Here is a 20,445-nt window from a genome sequence, read left to right as displayed (position 1 = left end):
TTAATTATATTATTATTATTATCAATTCCTTATTACATATTTAATAATATTTATAAATTCCTGCGCACATGACTGAGGCAGCAGTTATTCAAATAAGTAACCACTATTACCATTTTCATTGGATGTGGTTTTTGTAAGTAGCCTTGATAGATTTTTAAAAATATTTCACTTTGACACCCTACCATTAATGTTGATGCCCTAAATACTATATTCGTTTGTGTATGGATCTAATTTCACTATCCTATTACGTAATAAGAATTACTATAGTCTGCATGTTCTCAAATGATTTTTACGTCTGAACACCCTAATCTGTTAAACAAAAGCCATTGTTTCTTTGATGTTTGTGTGATTGTGTGCCATTGTGTCTAACAATGGCACGCGCTCACAGACAATGGCACTCAATGGCAGACCGCTCGCACAAAAGAAACAATGGCTTTTGTTTAACAGATTAGGGCCTTAGACGTAAAAATCATTTGAGAAGATTGATACTATAAATATATTTAAACATTTGTGACGTTTTCGACCAAAAGGTACCACATTGTCGCTTGTCGATAAGGTTGATATCGAATTGAAGCTATATGGAAATAGCGCCTTATCGACAACCGACAATAAGTACCCTTTTGGTTGAAAATGGCACATTAAAGTCCATAATTTGAGGTTCATGATGTCGTCGCCCGACACCGTCGTGAACGGCGGCGGCGGCGCGTGCGGCCGCGACGCCGGCGCCGCGGGCGCGCGGCTAGCCGCCTCCGACATGCCGCTCTACTCGCCGTGTCTATGCCGAGGCACTAACACTATGCTGGCTCAGCTTATGAGAGTACATGTTGTCACTCCGAAGGCACCGGTGCATGTCACTTTAGACCCTAAGGTTAGTGTGTAAAGTTGTTATTAACATGCCGCTATGTGCCGTGTTTGTGCCAAAAAACTAAGTTAGCTTATAAACTGAAATAAATGTCATATACTAAGAAAAAGTGACCAAGGCCTCCAGCTTCAAGGCTTCCAGCCTGGGACACTTGAGCCCTTGGTCACTTTTTCTTAGTATATGCCATTTATTTCAGTTTATAATTTATATAATAGTGTTTCTACTTGAAATAAAAACAAATCAAGTATTTTCTGAAAATAATTTAATTTGTTCTAATATTTCTAATAGTAAGTTAGCTTAGTTGATGAGAGTCCATGTTGTCACTCCGAAGGTACCTGTTCATGTGACTTTAGTCCCTAGGCTTAGTGTGTTAAAATTCAATTTAGGTTGGCAGCTGTTAGCAGCAAAGATTGTCAAAACTTTTATTTTTTTCCAGGTCCAACCAGTGACGGGCGGGCCGATCTTCGTCCCCGAACCGGCCGGTTCCGAGCCTATAGAGCTCTCGGGTTCCGCCTACTGGGTGCTCCGCCTCCCCTACATATACGCCGACGAGCGCGGGCCTCTCCCTCGGCCTCGGCAGGCCTCGGGGCTGCTGCTGGCGCCGCTGCTGGGCCTGAGGGAGTAGACACAGGTAATTCTTAAAAGAAAGCATTATCTCCTTTTTCATTACACACATTATTTACTATTTCTTCTCTAGCCTTGACTATTTTACAAGCTTTTATTTAACTTGCAATGTACCTATGTAAGTATGTATGTAATATGTATGTAACATGTTTCTAAGGGTCAAATCTTGCAAGTTAAATTTGACCCACTTCCCGGTTTCAGATGAAGCTGAAAATTTGCATACATATGTAGGTCGGGTGACAATGCAATATTATGGTACCATCGAGCTGATCTGATGATGGAGACAGGAGGTGGCCATAGGAACTCTGTGATAAAACAACGCAACCTAATTGTGTTTGGGGTTTTTAGAATTGTCTCGATGAGTATTAGTTGTCTGTAGAAAGAAAAGTACAGTCAGTCATAAAAGCTTGTACGAAAAAAAATTTTTTTGCCAAATACTTATTTTTATATCTAAATTATTTAATATCTCCCGTCCACGACGAATATTGATTTAAAATGGCAGCTTATGTCTTCGGTAATACCTAATATACCTATGTATTGTATGTATTTATTGTACTTTCTTTTTAAGGTTGGAGAAGTTGGAAAAGATAAGAATCCAGCGAAGCAGAGGTTGCCTGCCGCCTATTACGGATCTAGGCGGTACCGGCAGTCGGAGAGGGTGCCTTACCCTGCCTAGATGGTCTCTGCTGTCATCATCATAAGTCCATATACGTCCTACAGGGCAGAGTTAAATCATGGACGAGAAACCAGTGTTTATTTATTTATTGAGAAGTTCAACAGCGTTTACATTAAATAATATACAAAAAACGAGCGCTGGTAGCCTAGCGGTAAGAACGTGTGACTTTCAATCCGGAGGTCGCAGGTTCAAACCCCGGCTCGTACCAATGAGTTTTTCGGAACTTATGTACGAAATATCATTTAATATTTACCAGTCGCTTTTCGGTGAAGGAAAACATCGTGAGGAAACCGGGCTAATCCTAACAAGGGCTATTTCCCCCACCGGGTTGGAAGGTCAGATGGCAGTCGCTTTCGTAAAAACTAGTGCCTACGCCAATTCTTAGGATTAGTCGTCAAGCGGACCCCAGGCTCCCATGAGCCGTGGCAAAATGCCGGGATAACGCGAGGAAGATGAAGATGACAAAAAACATGAGAACTTAAGCATATAGTCAATAACAGCGTGTTGTTTAGTGGCGCTGTGAGTTGTAGACCTCGCGAGCATAACTTTAAAACTGGAAAAATGTGTGGCTCCGCCATTTCGAAAAAAAAAAATACTGCTCACAAAATTTTGAGGGTTCCGTACTTTTTAGTATTTGTTGTTGTAGCGGCAACAGAAATACATCATATGTGAAAATTTCAACTGTCTAGCTATCACGGTTCATGAGATACAGCCTGGTGACAGACCGACGGACAGTGGAGTCTTAGTAATAGGATCCCGTTTTTACCCTTTGGGTACGGAACCCTAAAAATGTATTAATATGAAATAAAACAATGCTCTGTTCATTTGTAGTTTTATTGTCCTTTTTTTTTGTTTTTGTAATTAATAATGTTAAGGTTAGGTGGTCTAAGGCCGATATGTGTCGTTTTCAAGCAAAAGGTACCACATTGTCGCTTGCCATAAAGACGCTTGGACGGGTTATTTGTATAAAGGTACTAACAAATTTCGTTCTTATGGTAAGCGACAATGTGGTACCTTTTGCTTGAAAACGTCACATATGTTGATGTCATATAGCAAGTCACTAGTTCGGTCGGCCGGTCGAAGTACTTAGCAGATGTCGCCAGCATAGCTTGCCCTGTCAATCCCTAGAATTGTTAATTTTTTTAAGGGAATTTTACGGCCTGGATGCCAGTCCTTTAAGTTAAATTTCATAGAAAAAGGGGCAAGCTATGATGGCGACATCTATGTAAACCTTTGATAGTTGCCAACACAATTACTACGAACTACAATACTAATACATATCGCGTGTAATGATGATCCTTGTCACAGTTCCTTCAAATCTCTTGCTTGGGATTTATTTAAAAAATAATTGAAGAAATATGTTTTACCGTATTTTTATTAGGGCCCTTTGCACCATTCACTAACCCGGGGGTGGGGTTAACCAGTTAAACATGGAGTTACCATGGTTACCAGTACAATTTGACACTGGGTTAACGGTTTACCGGTTAACCCCGGGTTGGTGGGATTGTGCATTGTACATCGTACATCGATGGCGGAAGCCGAATAAAAACTCCGTGCGTCTGGGGCAAACCTTATGAAACTGGAACTCCCTAAACGTAATTTTAAAGCTTTTAAAACGCTAACTGAAACAATCTTTCTACAGCCCCTGCAGTTTTATCCAATAAAGAGAAGTTTCTAACTTTTTATATAAATAATAATAAAATAAAATAATAAATAATAAAAATATTTATTTCCAGTTAATGTTACAACAATAGGATATTCTTTTACAGCAAAGGTTTAAAATTTAGATGTTAAAGCCTAAGATTAACGGTGGTCTCCACACTAGGCAAAGCCTGTATCGTGGTTACCAGTTTAAAGATATGTACTTAAATATATCAATTTTGACTTTTTTTTTTTTACATATATTGCCAATTACACTATGTATCTATTTATTTAAGTTACGTGAGCAAAAAGGTGCACAAGTTAATAGCATATGATAAAACAGATGTTCAAAGTTAAGAACAATGAAAATTATTCAAATATTAACCGTACAAAACATTACTATTTCCACTATTAGAAATAAACAGAAGAAAATAGAAACAGAAAACAGCGGTAAAAAGTTTTCAAATTGACTTAACTACGCATGCGCCATCTATCAGAAACCGCGCTGTTCGTTGATTGGTTGCCGCCATCTTGCGCGGGAAATTGAATTGCAGATTTAGATTTCTAAATTCCTGTTTCTGTTAATAAACGTGTCAATCTTTATTTAAATATGTTAAAACATGTTCTAAAATAATAAATTTAATTACTAAATGGAGATTTAAGCGTTTGTTGGGTTATTTTTGTTAAAAAGTGTCGTTATTTTTGTTCGTCAACCCTCTTTGCTGGGCGTGGGGTGGGATGATGGTGGGGGACAGTGACTACCTGGTTCGCGGCGAGTCTGCCCGCCGTCAGTCGTGATTGCGCCGCCGACGCGCGAGTATCCTAGCAGGCCACGCTGCTCGAATCACGATAGGAATTTACGCCTTTGAAACTTTTCTGCAACTTTGTGCGGCGATGCCGCTGTTACATCAGGTGAGTTTTATATTATGATTCTTAAGGGCCGCCGTTTTGCGTTATTGTTCTTCAGAGGTCCGCGCGAAGTTAAAAATGTTTCGATCAAGTTTCTACCCTCTGAATATATTTTTTCTTTTGAGCTATTTGATAGATTTTTCATTAAAATTATGACCATTACGTAACTGATTAAATGTTAAAAGATCTAAATGTTTAAGTATACTGCACAGGTGCTAAAATTGTCTTTCTTTCCTAAGCAAAATGTTTTAAAACTTTTCTCTTCGACGATGACGTGGATTTGCACGTGGTTTTAGTGGAAATAGTTAATTGTAAGGGTCCTAATAGTACACTTTCGAGAACGAATCGTATTCAACTTTGTAATTAATGCAACATTTTAAAGTCTAGTCATTTCCTCTAAGGTCACGTGTCTTTTTTCTCGTCAGCGATTTTCTGAAACCTAGATATAAGGTTCGTTTAGTCTTTACGCTATACGGATGTATTCTTTAAAATAAATTGTGCGTTAATAAACTATTAAACTTTCCAATTTTATTAATGCAACGCTTAGTTCTACAAAATTTATCTTAAGCTTAAGAAAACGTTGCTATTATACCCTGTTAACATTCACAAGTGCAAATAAAAGTTGGGGCTCGTAGGTTAAATACTGATCAGGTTTTTTCTTATTTTCATTTCGAAAGTGGATAAAGTGAGTAAGAGACTAGATAATTCAAATAAAGTTCCTCTTTATTCTTTCCTTCTTTTCTTTGTAAACTAACAGAAAAGTTTTGATCCAGGACAATACCCGCGGAGGCGGGGGCCCGGCAGAGAACCGGCGCTCGCTCGCCGAGATCCTGGAGCTGAGCACCACGCATCTCTCCGAACCCGTCTCTGCGCCCGCTAGGACCCGGAGCGTAAGTACCTAGTCAAAACTAGCAATCGAGAACTTTTAGGACGCCCCTTGGAATCTTTAGGTCCGATAATTCTGGAGCTCCACTACATCTCTGAATAGTTCTGCGCCTGCTAGGTCCCAGAGCGCAAGTACGAACAGGGTCTGAAACGCCAGTAGGGAATTATCGTGCCACGTGGTCCAGCAGTTTAATACCACGATTTTGGAAGCCACGTGGAAGTATTCGTTTCTGCCCTTGGCTCTGCGCCCGCTAGAACCCGGAGCGTATAAGTACTAACAGATTTTTTAGATCTATATATATATTAGATTTCAGATCCACTCGTAACGCCATGGAACTGTCGCGCCCGCTTTAAAAAACTTGCCTGGTTGGATTAATTTTGCCGTAAGCTGCCGGTGATATCAGTTTTGCTTTAAACACAGTCGCCGCTTTTTTTTCTACGTACCTCTGTGTGATATTACTTAGTGTTTAAATCCTAATTTACGCCCTCAATTGCCGTTCAGTTATTTTATTCATCATTAAAAGAAGATTGTATGAAAATTCTTAATATCGTGTCTAGAAAGTGTTTCTACGCGGTCCCACGTTTGGGCGCCAATTTATTTCCTAAGATTTATATTTTGATCGTGAATTCAATTTACTAGATCAGATTTAATTATCTAATTTACTAGTTTGATTTAATAATAAAATTTCTGTAACGAATTTTGTATGTATTTACATCGTTGAATCCTATAATTTTAACTTGCACCTATTTCAAATACTCGTATATTTTAAATATGTAAGTACTGATGTGATTAATCATATTTTATTAGCGTTTCATCCAATGAATGTGTGAACATTGAACATTATATTGCCAAGACTATAAAATCTCCACGCGGCCCCACGTTTGGGCGCCATTTTTTTCCCTTACGATTTATACTGCTTCATCCTAAGCCAAAACCCACTCGAAGGCTTTATTGTCCGTTCATAATGTTCCATACGACATCCGCTCTGATGTCAGTTAATGGCAGTGCAAGTTTGTGCCAAGTGGCCTCTAGTAATGGGTAGACTGTGCCAAATAATGCAACTGCGTTCGCCCTATACAGTTAACTTTGGATTGGATGTTATGCAATTTAATATCGGCTTTCACTTTAAAATGTGATGCATGCATTTTCAGTCTGGTTGGTTTTATTAGGTTTCTTTACATTTTTACGCGACGGTTTTGCATTTTTATGAATATTATTGTGAATAAGGGGAGGGTATTGTTTCGTATTTATAGAACTGGTTGATTTTAATTTGAGAGATATCGCTAGATTATAATGTGTTCATAATAGGGTTATTAAATTATTTTAACTTGTAAGTGGGTATTTAATGCGATATCGGCTTGATTTTGATCACGAGTTGTAAAATTGTACATACTAATAAGTGAATCACTTACTATTAATATTAGTTTTTGCCAGACTTCGTTCGCGTAGTATTTCGTCTAATTCATAAAAATACAATTTCGCCTAAAAATACCAATTTTTATTTACTATTTAAAATATTAAGTACTTATTATTACCCTTTATAAATCTTTCTTCGCTTTTCTTCAACTGTGTATTTTAAACTTCTTTATTTCATGCTCCTACATACAGGGTAGCCGAAAAATAAGTGCATTCCCGTTGCCAGGGAGGTTTTGGGATTAGACTGATCAACTTTTACTATGGGACCAACCCCGAAATCGCGAAAAAAAATTGGGCTGTTTCATACATTTTGGCTGGTCCATTTTGTATAGGAGGGTAAAAATTTTTTCACGATTTCGTGGTTGGCCCCATAGTAAAAGATGCTCAGTATAATCTCAATACCTCGCTAGGAATGGAAATTCACTCATTTTTTAGCCACCTTGTATACTTTACCGTACGTATCTTCGAACTTAATCAAAATTCTAGCGACGAAACTTCGACGTTTCTTTTCTAACTGCGGAATTTCTTTATTAAATTGCATATAAATCCTATTGCAACGTAAGCTTTGATTTTAAATGATTACCTTCAATATCGTTTCTTTATACATACTTATTTAGGCCATTTTTCATCACTCTTTTCTCGGATATGTTTTGTCACTATTTTTAATACACTTTACGGTGGTGAGAATGGATGGTGCAAAAATACAGCTATGGTTTTTTTCTCCTCCTTTTTGGTCTGTTTCTTCAAATAACCAAACGAGTGCTAAATGATCAACTTGCATTTAAAATAGTTATATTAAATTTTTTTCTTAATTTGCGTTTAAATAAAGATATTAAATTAAACAGTGTAGACACCACGTAGACACAAATCTGTACAATCCTTAACTATATCACAGGGCATGCAATCGCCCGTTGGCAGCGCTATTGGCATGGCACTGGCAATTTAATATTATTTGTATAGGCCTGCCAAGGGGCGCGTAATCGGTCGACTTCCAATTCCCATTCTAGTTTTTACAACGTCCAGTATATCCTGACCTGTAGATCCGTAGCAAATAGTTCAAATATATATTGCATTTACAATGGTCGCTTGTCTTGAGGTTCAAGTTCTGTCTATTGGAATCTGATCTCTGGGCGCTGGCCCGCCGCTTATCCGATACAACTTTTGAGATTTGCGTTTGATATTGAGATTATAGCCGGTTTAGAGATCATAGTGCATGAAATGGGGTAGACATTTTACTTTTGCGTTGGTATGTGTATTCAATGTTTAAAACAATGGTTTTTGAGTGTAATCTTATGAGGTACGGTTACGCCCGAGATATTGGCAAATAGTCCTTTTAAGTATACCAGAAAATTTAGGTCGCAGAAATTATTTAGAAATTCTAAATAAAACTACCTTTTAAGATTAATTAGTGTTCTAATTTTGTCCATCCTGCCTTCGTAGGTACCCTTGTCTGTAGTGGATACAAATTTCTTGGCTAACCTTACAAGAAATTATTGAAGAGAAAGTTTTCTAGCGAATATAACCATGAGACATTATCTAAATAAATAATTTGCTTCAGTTTGTGCCGGACTGCGACAACGAGTGGCGCTGGGAGGAGCCCGGCAGCCCCGAGGTCGCGCAGACCCCGCGGGCCCTTGTACCACCCGGCTGCTTCCCGCCGCGACACTCTGCCAGCTTCGGAAGTTACAGGCAAGTATAGTGTAATACCACAGCCATAATCTCCTATCCTTGCTTTTAAAGAGAATTTAAATATAACAAAGTATCGCAAATAAATATTAAGTTAGATTAAAACTCGCAAAAATTTAATGCGATGATATTTTTTGTCCAGTCTCGATTTCACAGTGTGAGGGGTCCTTTACGAAATTCCCATTATACCTTTCCCAGCTAACACAATTTATTTTAAAATGCCGTTCTAATGTACTAATTGCTTCCATTGCAGCGAGCGCGCCCAGCCCGGAGGCTGGGACGACGGGCAGGGCATTACGGACCTCGTGGCTTCTTTAGTAAGTGCAGTTTTTGCTTGCTAGTTGTATTTTAAACTTTAGTGGGATCTTGAGTCTCCTTTTACCTAGGTTTTGGGAAAAGTTTAGTTACAATTTCTTTTCTAATGTCATAATTTCATTATTGCTATACTTTTGTTACCTGCGTGTAATTAATTTCGTTCATAATACCTTCAGTTCTATTCATCTCGTAAAATTTGATACCTTAGACATCTTTTGTTTTACCGTGAAAATTCCGGGATCTGCTGATTAGGCTGCAAATGTTGTTAAACTGCAAGTAGTGAGTGTGGTGGGTAGTGTAGTGTTGACTGTTTCAGAAGGCCCTGGCGATCCCGGCGAGCTCACGCGGTGGTCATACCTCGCTACAGCCGCACCTCGCCTACGACGGCATCGAAAAAATGGTAAGTGAACAAATCTGCGTTGTATTTTCAGAATTTTAACCTTTTGACCGCCAATAATGCCAACAGCCCAATATCAACCTTCGTGCATGCCGACAAAGTTTACGATTAGGGAATGCAATTCGGTTATAACCGTAACCGAAATAATCGGTTATACCTAATATTGGAAACTCGAATAACCAGTTACGGTTATTTATTTATGACTAAGATTCTTTGAATTGATCTTAGTGATTACAAAATCCTGCTTTTTTTGGTCGTGACGCCTGTGACTATAACTTTTGTCATTCGTGTACTTTACTAACGAAAATATACCAAATTTAAATGTTGTATCACGTCGAGGGCATATTTTCACTTTTACTGTATTTTGCGGTTTATTAAAAAACGAAGACTTATACTCACATCCCCTAATACTGAACCTGTTTTCGTAACTTTTAATTACTTTATAAAATTAATCATTTTTTGTCGAAAATAACCGTAACCGATTATAACCGATTATCGGTTATTTTTCGGGCATAACCGTAACCGAAATCTGTTATAATCTTTGGCCGGGTATTACATTCCCTACTCACGATGATACAGGCGTGGTGTTTATAGGGTTAATTTTAGCTGAAAAACATTTTTTTAATTTGTTCTAGGGTTCCTTGTAGTTTCCCCATGTCCATCTCTGTCAGCGACTTGGCTCAGAATGTAGACTAAATAGTAAGATAAAATTGGGCATTGTTTAATTTCAATTTTTTTTTAGTAAGATAAAATTGGGCATTGTTTAATTTCAATTTTTTTTATTTCAATTTAAATTTATTTAAATTTATTTTAGAAGTATGAAACACTATTTTCAGTCATTTAAATTTAAAAAAATTACGCAATTTGAACTTTTATTTACGACAACACAATAATGTTTACGGAATGGCAAATGAATTTCGATCTGCACGCCTTGAGAATTAAAATACTGCAGATTTTGGTGAAGTGGGACATTTACAAAGGCTACATTTGCAATAGTATTTTATGCAATCGTGATATAATAGAGAGCTTTTCAGTCGAGTACCGTGTTTAAGCAACGAAGCTTGCCGAGTTGCTTAACTAAGGTACGAGATTGAAAAGCTTGATTATATCACTATTGTATACAATACTTTTTCTACGAGACAAAAAATAATACTTTCAACTAGTAGAATCATACCACCAAACCAAACCGAAACCAAAAGTATACAGCTAAGATACGCGAGCTGCCGCAGCCCGCGATACCTTCATACTCGTGCGCGCCCCGGCCGCCGGGCCGGCGCCCCCGGCGGGATGGTCAACAACACCTCCTCGTAACTCATGAGGCCCTGGTACCTGCTCCGCGCTAAATTCAATTTTAAGACAGTTTTTTTCTTGATTTTGGCCACCTTAGCCTATGGAGAATAACAAGCAACGCTAAGCGGTTTTCGTAGGGTATGGATGTTGCTATATGAAGGGTGTCACATGCGCGTTTCTGACTTATGAAGCAATTGTTTCTACTACAACATAAAATAAAATGTTTTTGTTGGCCAACCAATCACAAAACAGATGCGACGCAGCAGCGTGTTTAAGTAGGCTAATTTGCATTGAATCGAGTCTCCTTAAACAAGAAATATTTTATCGAAATGTATGAAGTTCCATTTTCAAAATTTTTATAATTGACTAAACCGTATCGATAAAGTTCTTATGCTTGAGTCGGAAGTGCCATAGACTATCCAACGTTGAAAAGAGTAAGGTTGTAGTGTTGCATGTGAAGTTGTAATACACAGATTATACTCGACGAGTAGAAAAAAGCATATTTGTTCACGCTGGTGTTTCAGGTGGAGCCCCCGTGGCGGCCGGAGCACCCCCGTGAGGCGCCGTCGAGCGCAGACTTCAGTCTGCTGCCGCGCCGGGCTTCATTTTGTAAGTACAAAACTCGCTGCAGGTGTAGATCCATTAAAACGTTCAGATCTTAAAAACTTATTGGTGATTTGTATAAAGTAACCGAATTCCTCAGAAGGGTTTTAATTCTAATTCCGCTAAAAAAATTGTATGTATAATGGAGTTTTAATTTAACGTGAACAAGCATTAAATTCAGTGGGCCCTAAGCTTTAACTTCCAATTTAATATCTTGCTAAGCAATCAATGAACAAGCAAAATACAAATAAATTTTAAGTAGTCTGTTAACCCCATGGAATAGTCGTTTTGGGGGTAAAACGGGGACAATTGCCTTTGTTTCGGAGCCGATGTTCTAACTATAAATTGGTCCTTCGAGCCGGATTTTAAATTTTTTTTTAGGTGGCGTAATGGAGCCCCACGGCGTGGTATCCGGCGACGGCGACTCGCTGTGCTGGAGCGGCTCGCTGCCGCCGCGCTCGGCCGACCCGCCCGGCGGGTGGTCGCCCAAGGTAACATTTTATTCACATTTAAACTACATATTTTTATGTATACATTTTTTGTAGCAAGCTAATGAACATGTTATTTTTGGTGAAGGTGTTCGTGGGCGGGCTGCCGTGGGACATCACGGAGGACGCGCTGCTGCAGGCGCTGCGCCCCTTCGCGCCCGTGCGGTGAGTAATGGACCCGCCTGATGGGGTTACAGTCTATTAACTAGTCCTTGTCTACTAGGCATGAAAATTCCGGGAAAAATCAAATGTTTTTTCGGGAATTTTAGTATGTCGTACACAATGCCACTGATGAGTGATGGCAGTGTTAGTCAATACACAATGCCAGAAACAAACTTATTAGACGTGTAACCTTAACTACCTGTTTAAATTCCTAATTGTATATTGAAAAATATAGGTTTAAAAAAAACTGTTTTTTCGGCTTTAGTCGGGTTTTTTCGGAAGTATTGCAACTGAAATTCTGATTGTTTTTTTCGAAAGAAACTTGAACAAACCTAGCAGTTTTGAAATTTTCTCGTATTTTTCTGGTTTTTTTCAACGCCAGTCTCCACTAAATCAGAGTAATATGTAATACTGTTCTCTCGCAGTGTGGAGTGGCCGGGTCGCGAGGCGGGCGCCCCGCTGCGCGGGTTCGGCTACGTGACGCTGGAGTCGGAGCGCCGCGTGCGGGCGCTGCTGGCCGCGAGCCGCCGCGACCGCAACAACTGGTACTTCCGCATAGCCTGCCGCAAGCGGACTAACAAGGACGTACGTAGCTTTACTTATATTTAGACCATTTTTATCTTAGGTAAGTGACCGCTAAGTAGGAGGTTCGGTTTTCAGTAGGTGTTTAAAAGTATTTTCTTCTGAAAGCATTAATAAATAACTGTATTGTGTAACGAAAGAAATAGGGATGTCTATTATTTAGAAAATTAACTATTCTTTTTTTTTTTTTTTCAATTTTTGTTTATTTTTCCATTCTTGTTTTATTTTTGTTAAAATGAAAGAGTACTTTTGTAACATTGTTTTGACAACTTGGAATTTCTATTTCTAGTTTAATTTAGTATAAGTCACATGGTTTTCATACAATTTTTTAGGAAACTGTAGATCTATAAGTCTATTACCCTATATTGTAACAACTTATTAATATAAGAGACTGTTTGTTTCTATATAAAGAAAATAAATAAAATATGTCTATTATTTCAAATTTTTATTTCGGTCATTCAACTGTTTATCACCTACAGATTCTAGATAACATTGATTTAAACTTTGATTTTTATTCATTATTATTTATTAAAATGAGACTTTACGCGATTAGCGTAATATTAAGTTTTAAATTGACTTTCGCCGTAACGAGGCCGGCGTTGTCCCCACGGTCTCTGAGAAGACTGGCTAAAGTTGACATCAACATCTAGCTGCGCGAGAATTAAAATTAATTGTAGTCGTTCGCAATTAAGTCCCGTTTTAGTAAATAATAATAAGATCGTAGACAATCAAAACGGGCTACTCCCTTGGCCCATAAATCGTTATGTCCTGATTAGTAGTTGTTGTCCACAGGCGCAAGTGATCCCTTGGGCCGTGGCGGACTCGTCGTGGGTGGTGGGTGGCGCCGCGCGGCTGGAGCAGTCCCGCACCGTGTTCGTGGGCGCCCTGCACGGCATGCTCAGCGCGAGGGCGCTGGCCACCATCATGAACGACCTGTTCTCCGGCGTGGTGTATGCAGGTAGGGTTACACTAGTGATCCCTTGGGCCGTGGCGGACTCGTCGTGGGTGGCGGGTGGCGCCGCGCGGCTGGAGCAGTACCTACTGATCAATATCTTATGTTAAATGCTTTTATATTATCAAATGTGACGCGTTCTGTTTAACCTTGTGTTTGCATATTAAACTTTTTTTGTGACAGGCATAGACACGGACAAGAACAAGTACCCGATCGGGTCTGGCCGCGTGTCGTTCGGCAACGCGCGCTCCTACGTGCGCGCCATCGCCGCCGCCTACGTCACCATACGCACGCCCAAGTTTTCTAAAAAGGTACGTCAATCGCCCTAACAGCATTTATACCTATTTATTCATTTTTTATGTAATTTTAATTTTATTTATAACCTATTTTAATTTAATTTTAATTGTAATGTTTAATTTGTATCATTGTTGTCTGAAGTCAAATAAATGATTGATTATACGTCATTATGACGTCGCTGACGACACTGCTACCTATCCCTATACATAGTTCGTTTTTTTAGCATTAGAAAGAAGGTAAGAGATCTTAACGAGTCTTTTTACTAAAACGCGTCTTTTTACTAAAAATCACTGGAAAAATAAGTCGCAGCAAATATGATACAATTAGCTCCATGCATGAATTTATTTTTATTTTTGGATTCATAATTTATATCGTTGGAACACCGGAAATGATAAAAATACTTTTGTAAACCTTAACATTATTTTATTAAAAAATATTTAAAATGTTGAAAATTTTTGAGCGGTTGAAACGCTCATAATTTTTGGCGCGAATTCGACAGAGCGTGATGACGTCACACGTTGGGCGGCCCAACTGACTTAATTCGAGCGTTTCGCTCACTAGCTTTTCGCGGGCAAATTTTTGTACTTTTTATTTATAATTTAGAGTTATTAAATGGTAATTTAAAAACGGAAATGCATTTGTAACATGATATAACGGTAACAAACATCCGAATAAAACATATTTCGTTCAAATATAAACTTCATGCATGAGGCTAATTATAAATCATATACGATCTTTTAATTCTTTTGCTTTCATAAGTAATATAAACTCATTTTTTAAGTTTTACAATATTTTTCAATAAAAAGACGTCACGATTGTTTATCTTCTTTCGCTTACAGCGCTTTTATCACGAAACACATGCTCAAGACTAACATACACATGTTTTAACCCACTTAAGGCGGTCGGCGTCATGTCCAGCGTGCGTTTCGTGACAGAGGCGAAAGGGCTAATCCTATATTTGGGGGTTTTCAGAAAAAACTGTACCATTTACTTTTTTTCGAAAAACCATCAACTTTTGGGTTATTTAGATTCAGAATCACGATTACTATTTAATGACAAAGAAAATATCCCCAGTTTTTCATACAAATTGTGGGTGTCAGTTTTGTAACGGTCCACACAAAATGTATGCGTTACAAAACTAACATTTTTTGGACATATTTTTTACTTTTTTAATTGATTCTCGTGATTCTGAGTAGAAATAACCTAAAACTTGATGGATTTTCGAAAAAAAAGTGTGCGTGTAATCTTTACGCGCGATTGAAGTAAAACTTCTTTTACGTTTATCGCTATGTTGGCATTTTGACGTATCCTCTTGTTCGTTTGTCACTACTGAGCGTTACTTCCGTAGAAAAAAAAAACTGTTACCCTCTATTCGCGCCTAAGGAAGTTTTACTTCAAAAACTGGTGGTACACTTGAAAATGCCCATTTACATAACTCGAGCGGGATCTAAGGTACTTACATTGCTACTTAGTACTCTTAATACTGTAATTACATACATTCTAGTCATTAATCGATAGATTGTACTACATTAAATTCTTGCTTAATCTCATTTATATAGCTATGTCGCGTTTTTTGGAAAGGCTTCCACGGAAGACCAGCGTTAAGGTCCAAAGGTACCTTGACACCAAGCTGAGTGGAAACCTTTACAGTGACGTTATAAACCGTTTTTGTGACGTCAGTGACATTATAAACCGTTTTTGTGACATTTAGTTGTTTAAAATCGTCCTGAATAAATTTTATTCTATTTCTATAAGTGGTATTTGTGACGATTCAACTTTACTTTCAAGTGCAGTATTATTAATTTATTATTAATTTAAGTGCTTGTTGCTAGGCCTATTTGAATAAAAAATACTTTGACTAAGTGTGTACCTAACTAGGATAGGAAAGGTGCTATTAGTTACTAGAATTTATGAAATAAAACTATGAAAACTATATCGCGTATATTGAATTTATAATACATCCCGACGTTTCGAACTCTTTACAGCGTTCGTGGTCAACGGGTGACTCAGTCGTCGGGATGTATTATAAATTCAATATACGCGATATAATCCGTTTTCATAGTTTTATTTCATGAGTAACTATCGCGGTAACCGAAGACAATATTACTAGAATTTATTTAAATGACCTTATACGTTGGCAGGTGCAGGTGGACCCGTACTTGGAGGACTCGATGTGTTCAATGTGCAACCTGCAACAGGGGCCCTATTTCTGCAAGGAGCCCGTTTGCTTCCGGTGAGTATTTGCTATACCGTCAACCGGGGTGAATAGGGATGGCTGGGGTGAATAGCGACTAAATTTGAAATGTGATTTACCTGACATCTTTTAAGAAATACCCACAAAAATTGTATCGTTAAAATAATAGATTTTGTATGATTACAATCTGTGTGGGTATTTCTTAAAATGCGGATTCTTTTGTTACTAACAACTATGGACATTATGTTTCCGAAATAAATTATTTGAATTTGAATTTAAAAAAATGTCAGGTTAATTTTCAAATTTTGTCGCTATTCACCCCAGCCGTCCCTATTTACTCCGGTTTACGGTACTTGATATCTGGACATCAAAATAATGCGATCAGTCTCGCCTAATGCCTCGGAGTACGCCAGGCAACCCATACTTGTACCTATCCGGTGGGGAACGACCCAATATGATTGCACCATAAAGTTAACAGGTTAAAGAAGTAGATAAGTTGAGGTCCATTTAATTCTCCAACTTCAAACATTTCAACTAAAATTGGTTTTGTCGATGCTGTTTGTTAGTCTGCTGCGCTATCATGAAAGTAAAGCCTGACCAGTAATATATGATCACGCGCCATGTTGCGGAATTTTACTAGAACAAATTTTCATACGAAGCTTGCTGAGTTCTAAGCGAGGTAAGAAATTGAAAAGCTTATACAATACTTTTTCGAAGTCTTCTAAAATAATTTTTTTTTACTATAAAATTCGTACTACAAAAACGAGATGTAGTACGAAAGACATCAACGCGCGACTATTGTTGTCCGTTTAGTCTTTTCTATGGGAGCGCTGCGGCACATGATTGGTTATTTTTTTTTTTATAGTTGACTACAGCGTATCGAAATGAATATTATAGTAGAGTTGGGAGCCCATACATGAAAAGTACGCAATTATAGTTTGGTATACGAAATCTTAATTCAACTATTACAGTCTAAGAGTAGAAAAAAAAAAATAGCAATGTTTTTTTTTTCAGATATTTCTGCCGCTCGTGCTGGGCGTGGCAGCACTCGGGCCCGGGCGCGGGGGAGGAGCACCGCCCGCTCATGCGCAGCTCCGCGCACAAGGCGCCGCCACCGCCGCCGCGCGACGACTTCATGTACAGTGAGTACCATATTCTGCCGCTCGTGCTGGGCGTGGCAGCACTCGGGCCCGGGCGCGGGGGAGGAGCACCGCCCGCTCATGCGCAGCTCCGCGCACAAGGCGCCGCCACCGCCGCCGCGCGACGACTTCATGTACAGTGAGTACCATATTCTGCCGCTCGTGCTGGGCGTGGCAGCACTCGGGCCCGGGCGCGGGGGAGGAGCACCGCCCGCTCATGCGCAGCTCCGCGCACAAGGCGCCGCCACCGCCGCCGCGCGACGACTTCATGTACAGTGAGTACCATATTCTGCCGCTCGTGCTGGGCGTGGCAGCACTCGGGGCAGGGCGCGGGGGAGGAGCACCGCCCGCTCATGCGCAGCTCCGCGCACAAGGCGCCGCCACCGCCGCCGCGCGACGACTTCATGTACAGTGAGTACCATATTCTGCCGCTCGTGCTGGGCGTGGCAGCACTCGGGGCCGGGCGCGGGGGAGGAGCACCGCCCGCTCATGCGCAGCTCCGCGCACAAGGCGCCGCCACCGCCGCCGCGCGACGACTTCATGTACAGTGAGTACCATATTCTGCCGCTCGTGCTGGGCGTGGCAGCACTCGGGCCCGGGCGCGGGGGAGGAGCACCGCCCGCTCATGCGCAGTACCATGTTCTAAAACTTGCCACGACCCATTTTTAAACGGGATTTACATTACGAAATTAGTGGAGTAAAATTGATTTCGTGACAAGTTTCACGTGTAATTTAATATTTTTCTAATGCATACATTAATTTCATGAAAGCAAATCAATTTCGTGCCCTGCATTAATTTTTGATGAAATTAGTGTCGTGCAACTAATTTCGTAGTGTAAATACTTACGACGTGACTAACTAGTGTCGCGAAAGTGCCTGCGCTGTGCGGTGTGGACGCTTCGATGCCCATGATCACTGTGAATTTCACGACACTAATTATTTCACTAAATTACTTTTGCATATATCGAAACTATTTTCGTGAAACTGATTTCAACATGTATGTCACTAATTTCGCATACTAATAGCATATTTTTTTATTAGCAGCCGGCACGCCGTCGCCAGCGACGTCGGGCACGTCCGGCACGTCCGGCACGTCGGGCACGTCGGGGTCCGGCGCGTCGGCCGGCGACGAGCCCGCGCTGCCGGACTACCGCCGCCGCCGCCGCCGCGACTAGTCGCAGCGCGCCGCAGTCTCAACGCCGTTCCAGACACTGCTACAACTGCACTCCACACGTTTAGGGATAACGATAAGTCTACGTTTTTGTAGCCCAGATATTAAAATGACTGTTCGGATGACCAATATACTTGTACAATATTTTGTATTAAAATGACAGCTCGGAATAACTGTGCCAAACGGTCATTTGAGTATCTGGGATATATGAGCGCTTGCTGTATCATATACACGGTGGCTAAAAAAAATAGGTGCATTCCCGTTGCCAGGGAGGTTTTGGGATTATACTGAGCAACTTTCACTATGGGACCAACCCCGAAATCGCGAAAAAATTTTTCGCTGTTTTATACATTTTGGCTGGTCCATTTTCTATGGGAGGGTAAAAGTTGCTCAGTGTAATCCCAAAACCTCCCTGGCAACGGGAATGACTTATTTTGTAGCCAGCCTATATATCTACAAACGAGCCGCTTCGTAAGGAAATTGTCGCGCGAAGCAGCTCGGTCTGCGTAGACGTGCCTCGCCCGAGGCAATGCGGCCCAGACCGAACTACTTCGCGGCAATTTCCTCGCGAGGCGACTCGTTCTGTGTAGACCCGTCTTAGGGTTACTACATACAGCGCTCGTTTTGCTCTAATTTTATCCCTTTGTGCTACAAATTCCTATATTCACGTTAAGAACATCCAAGGACACTGTTCCGACAATGATATTGTTTCATTGGTGTTCTTAAGAGTGATAATAGGGCAAAACGCGCAGTGTAACTACTAATATGAAAACGAAACCCTCGATAATTGCCAAACTAAAGATGCTGCTAAAGCCACGTGACTTCAAAACATTGACCATTCTTTATTTTAAAACGTAGTGAAAATCAACGCAAGTTTGGAATCTTGTCAAATAAAATCACTTTCGTTTTCATTCTAGTGGGACGGAATGTAAGTTGTATAAAAGTGCTACACTATGCAAATACGGTACAATGTTACCTTATGTACCCTAAATGACAAATGAGATCCACAGTCCTACAATTTTTCTCGCATATTTCAGTTTTAAAGTTTTATTTGTACCATAATAGCTTCGTAATCTTCACGAATACGAAACTTATTAGTGTTTGGTAAATTTTAAACTGTTTAATAGATTTTAAAGTTTTTTTTGGTTACCTTACTATCCCATAGCGTTATTTGATCATAGGATAGGTATAAAGTTTTAAGAAAAATTGCCCCGAGTTCGTCAGATGAAGTAGATGGCGCTCTACGGCGCCAAGTTTGTTTCTTAAGCTTTATAGCTATTTTATTATGTTTAATGTCTGCTGTACCTTACAAAATTATTAAGTAAATTGTCTTGAATTTTAACGTTTTAAAGTTTTTACCGTATTTGAGAGGGAGTGTGGGGCGTGTGGAGGTTTCGCGGGCGCAATGTTGTAGACGCTATTAAGTTGGGCGCTTCGCCAGCATTTACTGTTGATTTAGTTGATTTTTAATTATTTTGAAATGTAGCCGATGGGTCATTATCCGCATTTCTTGAAATGAACCGTCTACCTTTTGATGCTTGATAGAAATACGGATATGCAGTCACGGCAGCAATTGCAACCGAATGCACTTAATGAGTTATTTCGTATTTGAAGGGAAAAGTGCACCTCGCCCTTGAAATATTATTGTATAGCATTTACTTCAGGTTGCAATTTGCAGCCAAGAAATCGGCTATGTTTCTTTTTGGCTGAAGTTTCAACCGTTTGTTTATCTCTTAGTCAAATCGTTGAAAGTCCAGCCACACAGAAGTTACATAATATGTATCATTTATTTACCGTTGATTATTTTGTTAATTTTTCTATGTACGAGTAATCTTAAGCCAATACGCCTTTCGCGTAGGAATGTTCCTTAGACAATTTTACATACAGTGCCTAAATAGACGTAGGATTTTACGGTTTTTAATGTGCCTGTAGCCCAGTTTTAACGTTTTAAAGGGCCTTCAAATATTCGGTCGAATTTGGAATTTTTATAGTGTTTTAGATCGTCGAATCATGAAATGTTGATTTTAACTTTGCTTTTTGATTTTTAAAAGTATACAATTAAACTGTTATTGCAAATAAACTATTTAAATAATGAATTTGTCTATGATTTTTATTATCCCATGTAAGTTATCCTTGTCTGAATAGGTTGGTCCAC

The 20,445-nt window shown here is 39.6% G+C and overlaps 2 protein-coding genes and 1 long non-coding RNA gene across 3 annotated transcripts in view; all 3 read left to right on the top strand.

The window, feature by feature from the left end:
• LOC134749210 (nonsense-mediated mRNA decay factor SMG8) overlaps positions 1-2,524 on the top strand; it is a 20,850-nt gene extending 18,326 nt beyond the window's left edge. Inside the window, exons 13-15 of the mRNA XM_063684090.1 lie at positions 658-868; positions 1,299-1,493; positions 2,055-2,524. Of these exons, the coding sequence (XP_063540160.1) occupies positions 658-868; positions 1,299-1,487 (400 nt within the window). The 3' untranslated portion in view covers positions 1,488-1,493; positions 2,055-2,524. The remainder of the gene's footprint in view (positions 1-657; positions 869-1,298; positions 1,494-2,054) is intronic.
• A 1,822-nt stretch (positions 2,525-4,346) lies between these two features.
• Positions 4,347-17,534, top strand: LOC134749203 (cytoplasmic polyadenylation element-binding protein 3). Its single transcript, XM_063684076.1, has 14 exons — positions 4,347-4,715; positions 5,486-5,602; positions 8,573-8,707; positions 8,958-9,017; positions 9,332-9,415; positions 11,227-11,311; positions 11,687-11,796; positions 11,882-11,958; positions 12,381-12,540; positions 13,330-13,495; positions 13,673-13,800; positions 15,928-16,019; positions 16,995-17,253; positions 17,298-17,534. The coding sequence occupies exons 1-14, from the start codon at positions 4,698-4,700 to the stop codon at positions 17,532-17,534; spliced, it is 1,728 nt and encodes a 575-aa protein (XP_063540146.1). The 5' UTR covers positions 4,347-4,697.
• Positions 17,535-17,542: 8 nt separating this feature from the next.
• Positions 17,543-20,386, top strand: LOC134755407 (uncharacterized). Its single transcript, XR_010129036.1, has 2 exons — positions 17,543-17,666; positions 18,161-20,386. It is a non-coding gene; the product is annotated as an uncharacterized LOC134755407 (long non-coding RNA).
• Positions 20,387-20,445: the final 59 nt, after the last annotated feature.

The sequence above is a fragment of the Cydia strobilella genome, chromosome 2, assembly GCF_947568885.1.
Source record: "Cydia strobilella chromosome 2, ilCydStro3.1, whole genome shotgun sequence".
NCBI classification, from domain to species: Eukaryota; Metazoa; Arthropoda; class Insecta; order Lepidoptera; family Tortricidae; genus Cydia; species Cydia strobilella.
This window is presented reverse-complemented; position numbering and strand designations above follow the sequence as displayed.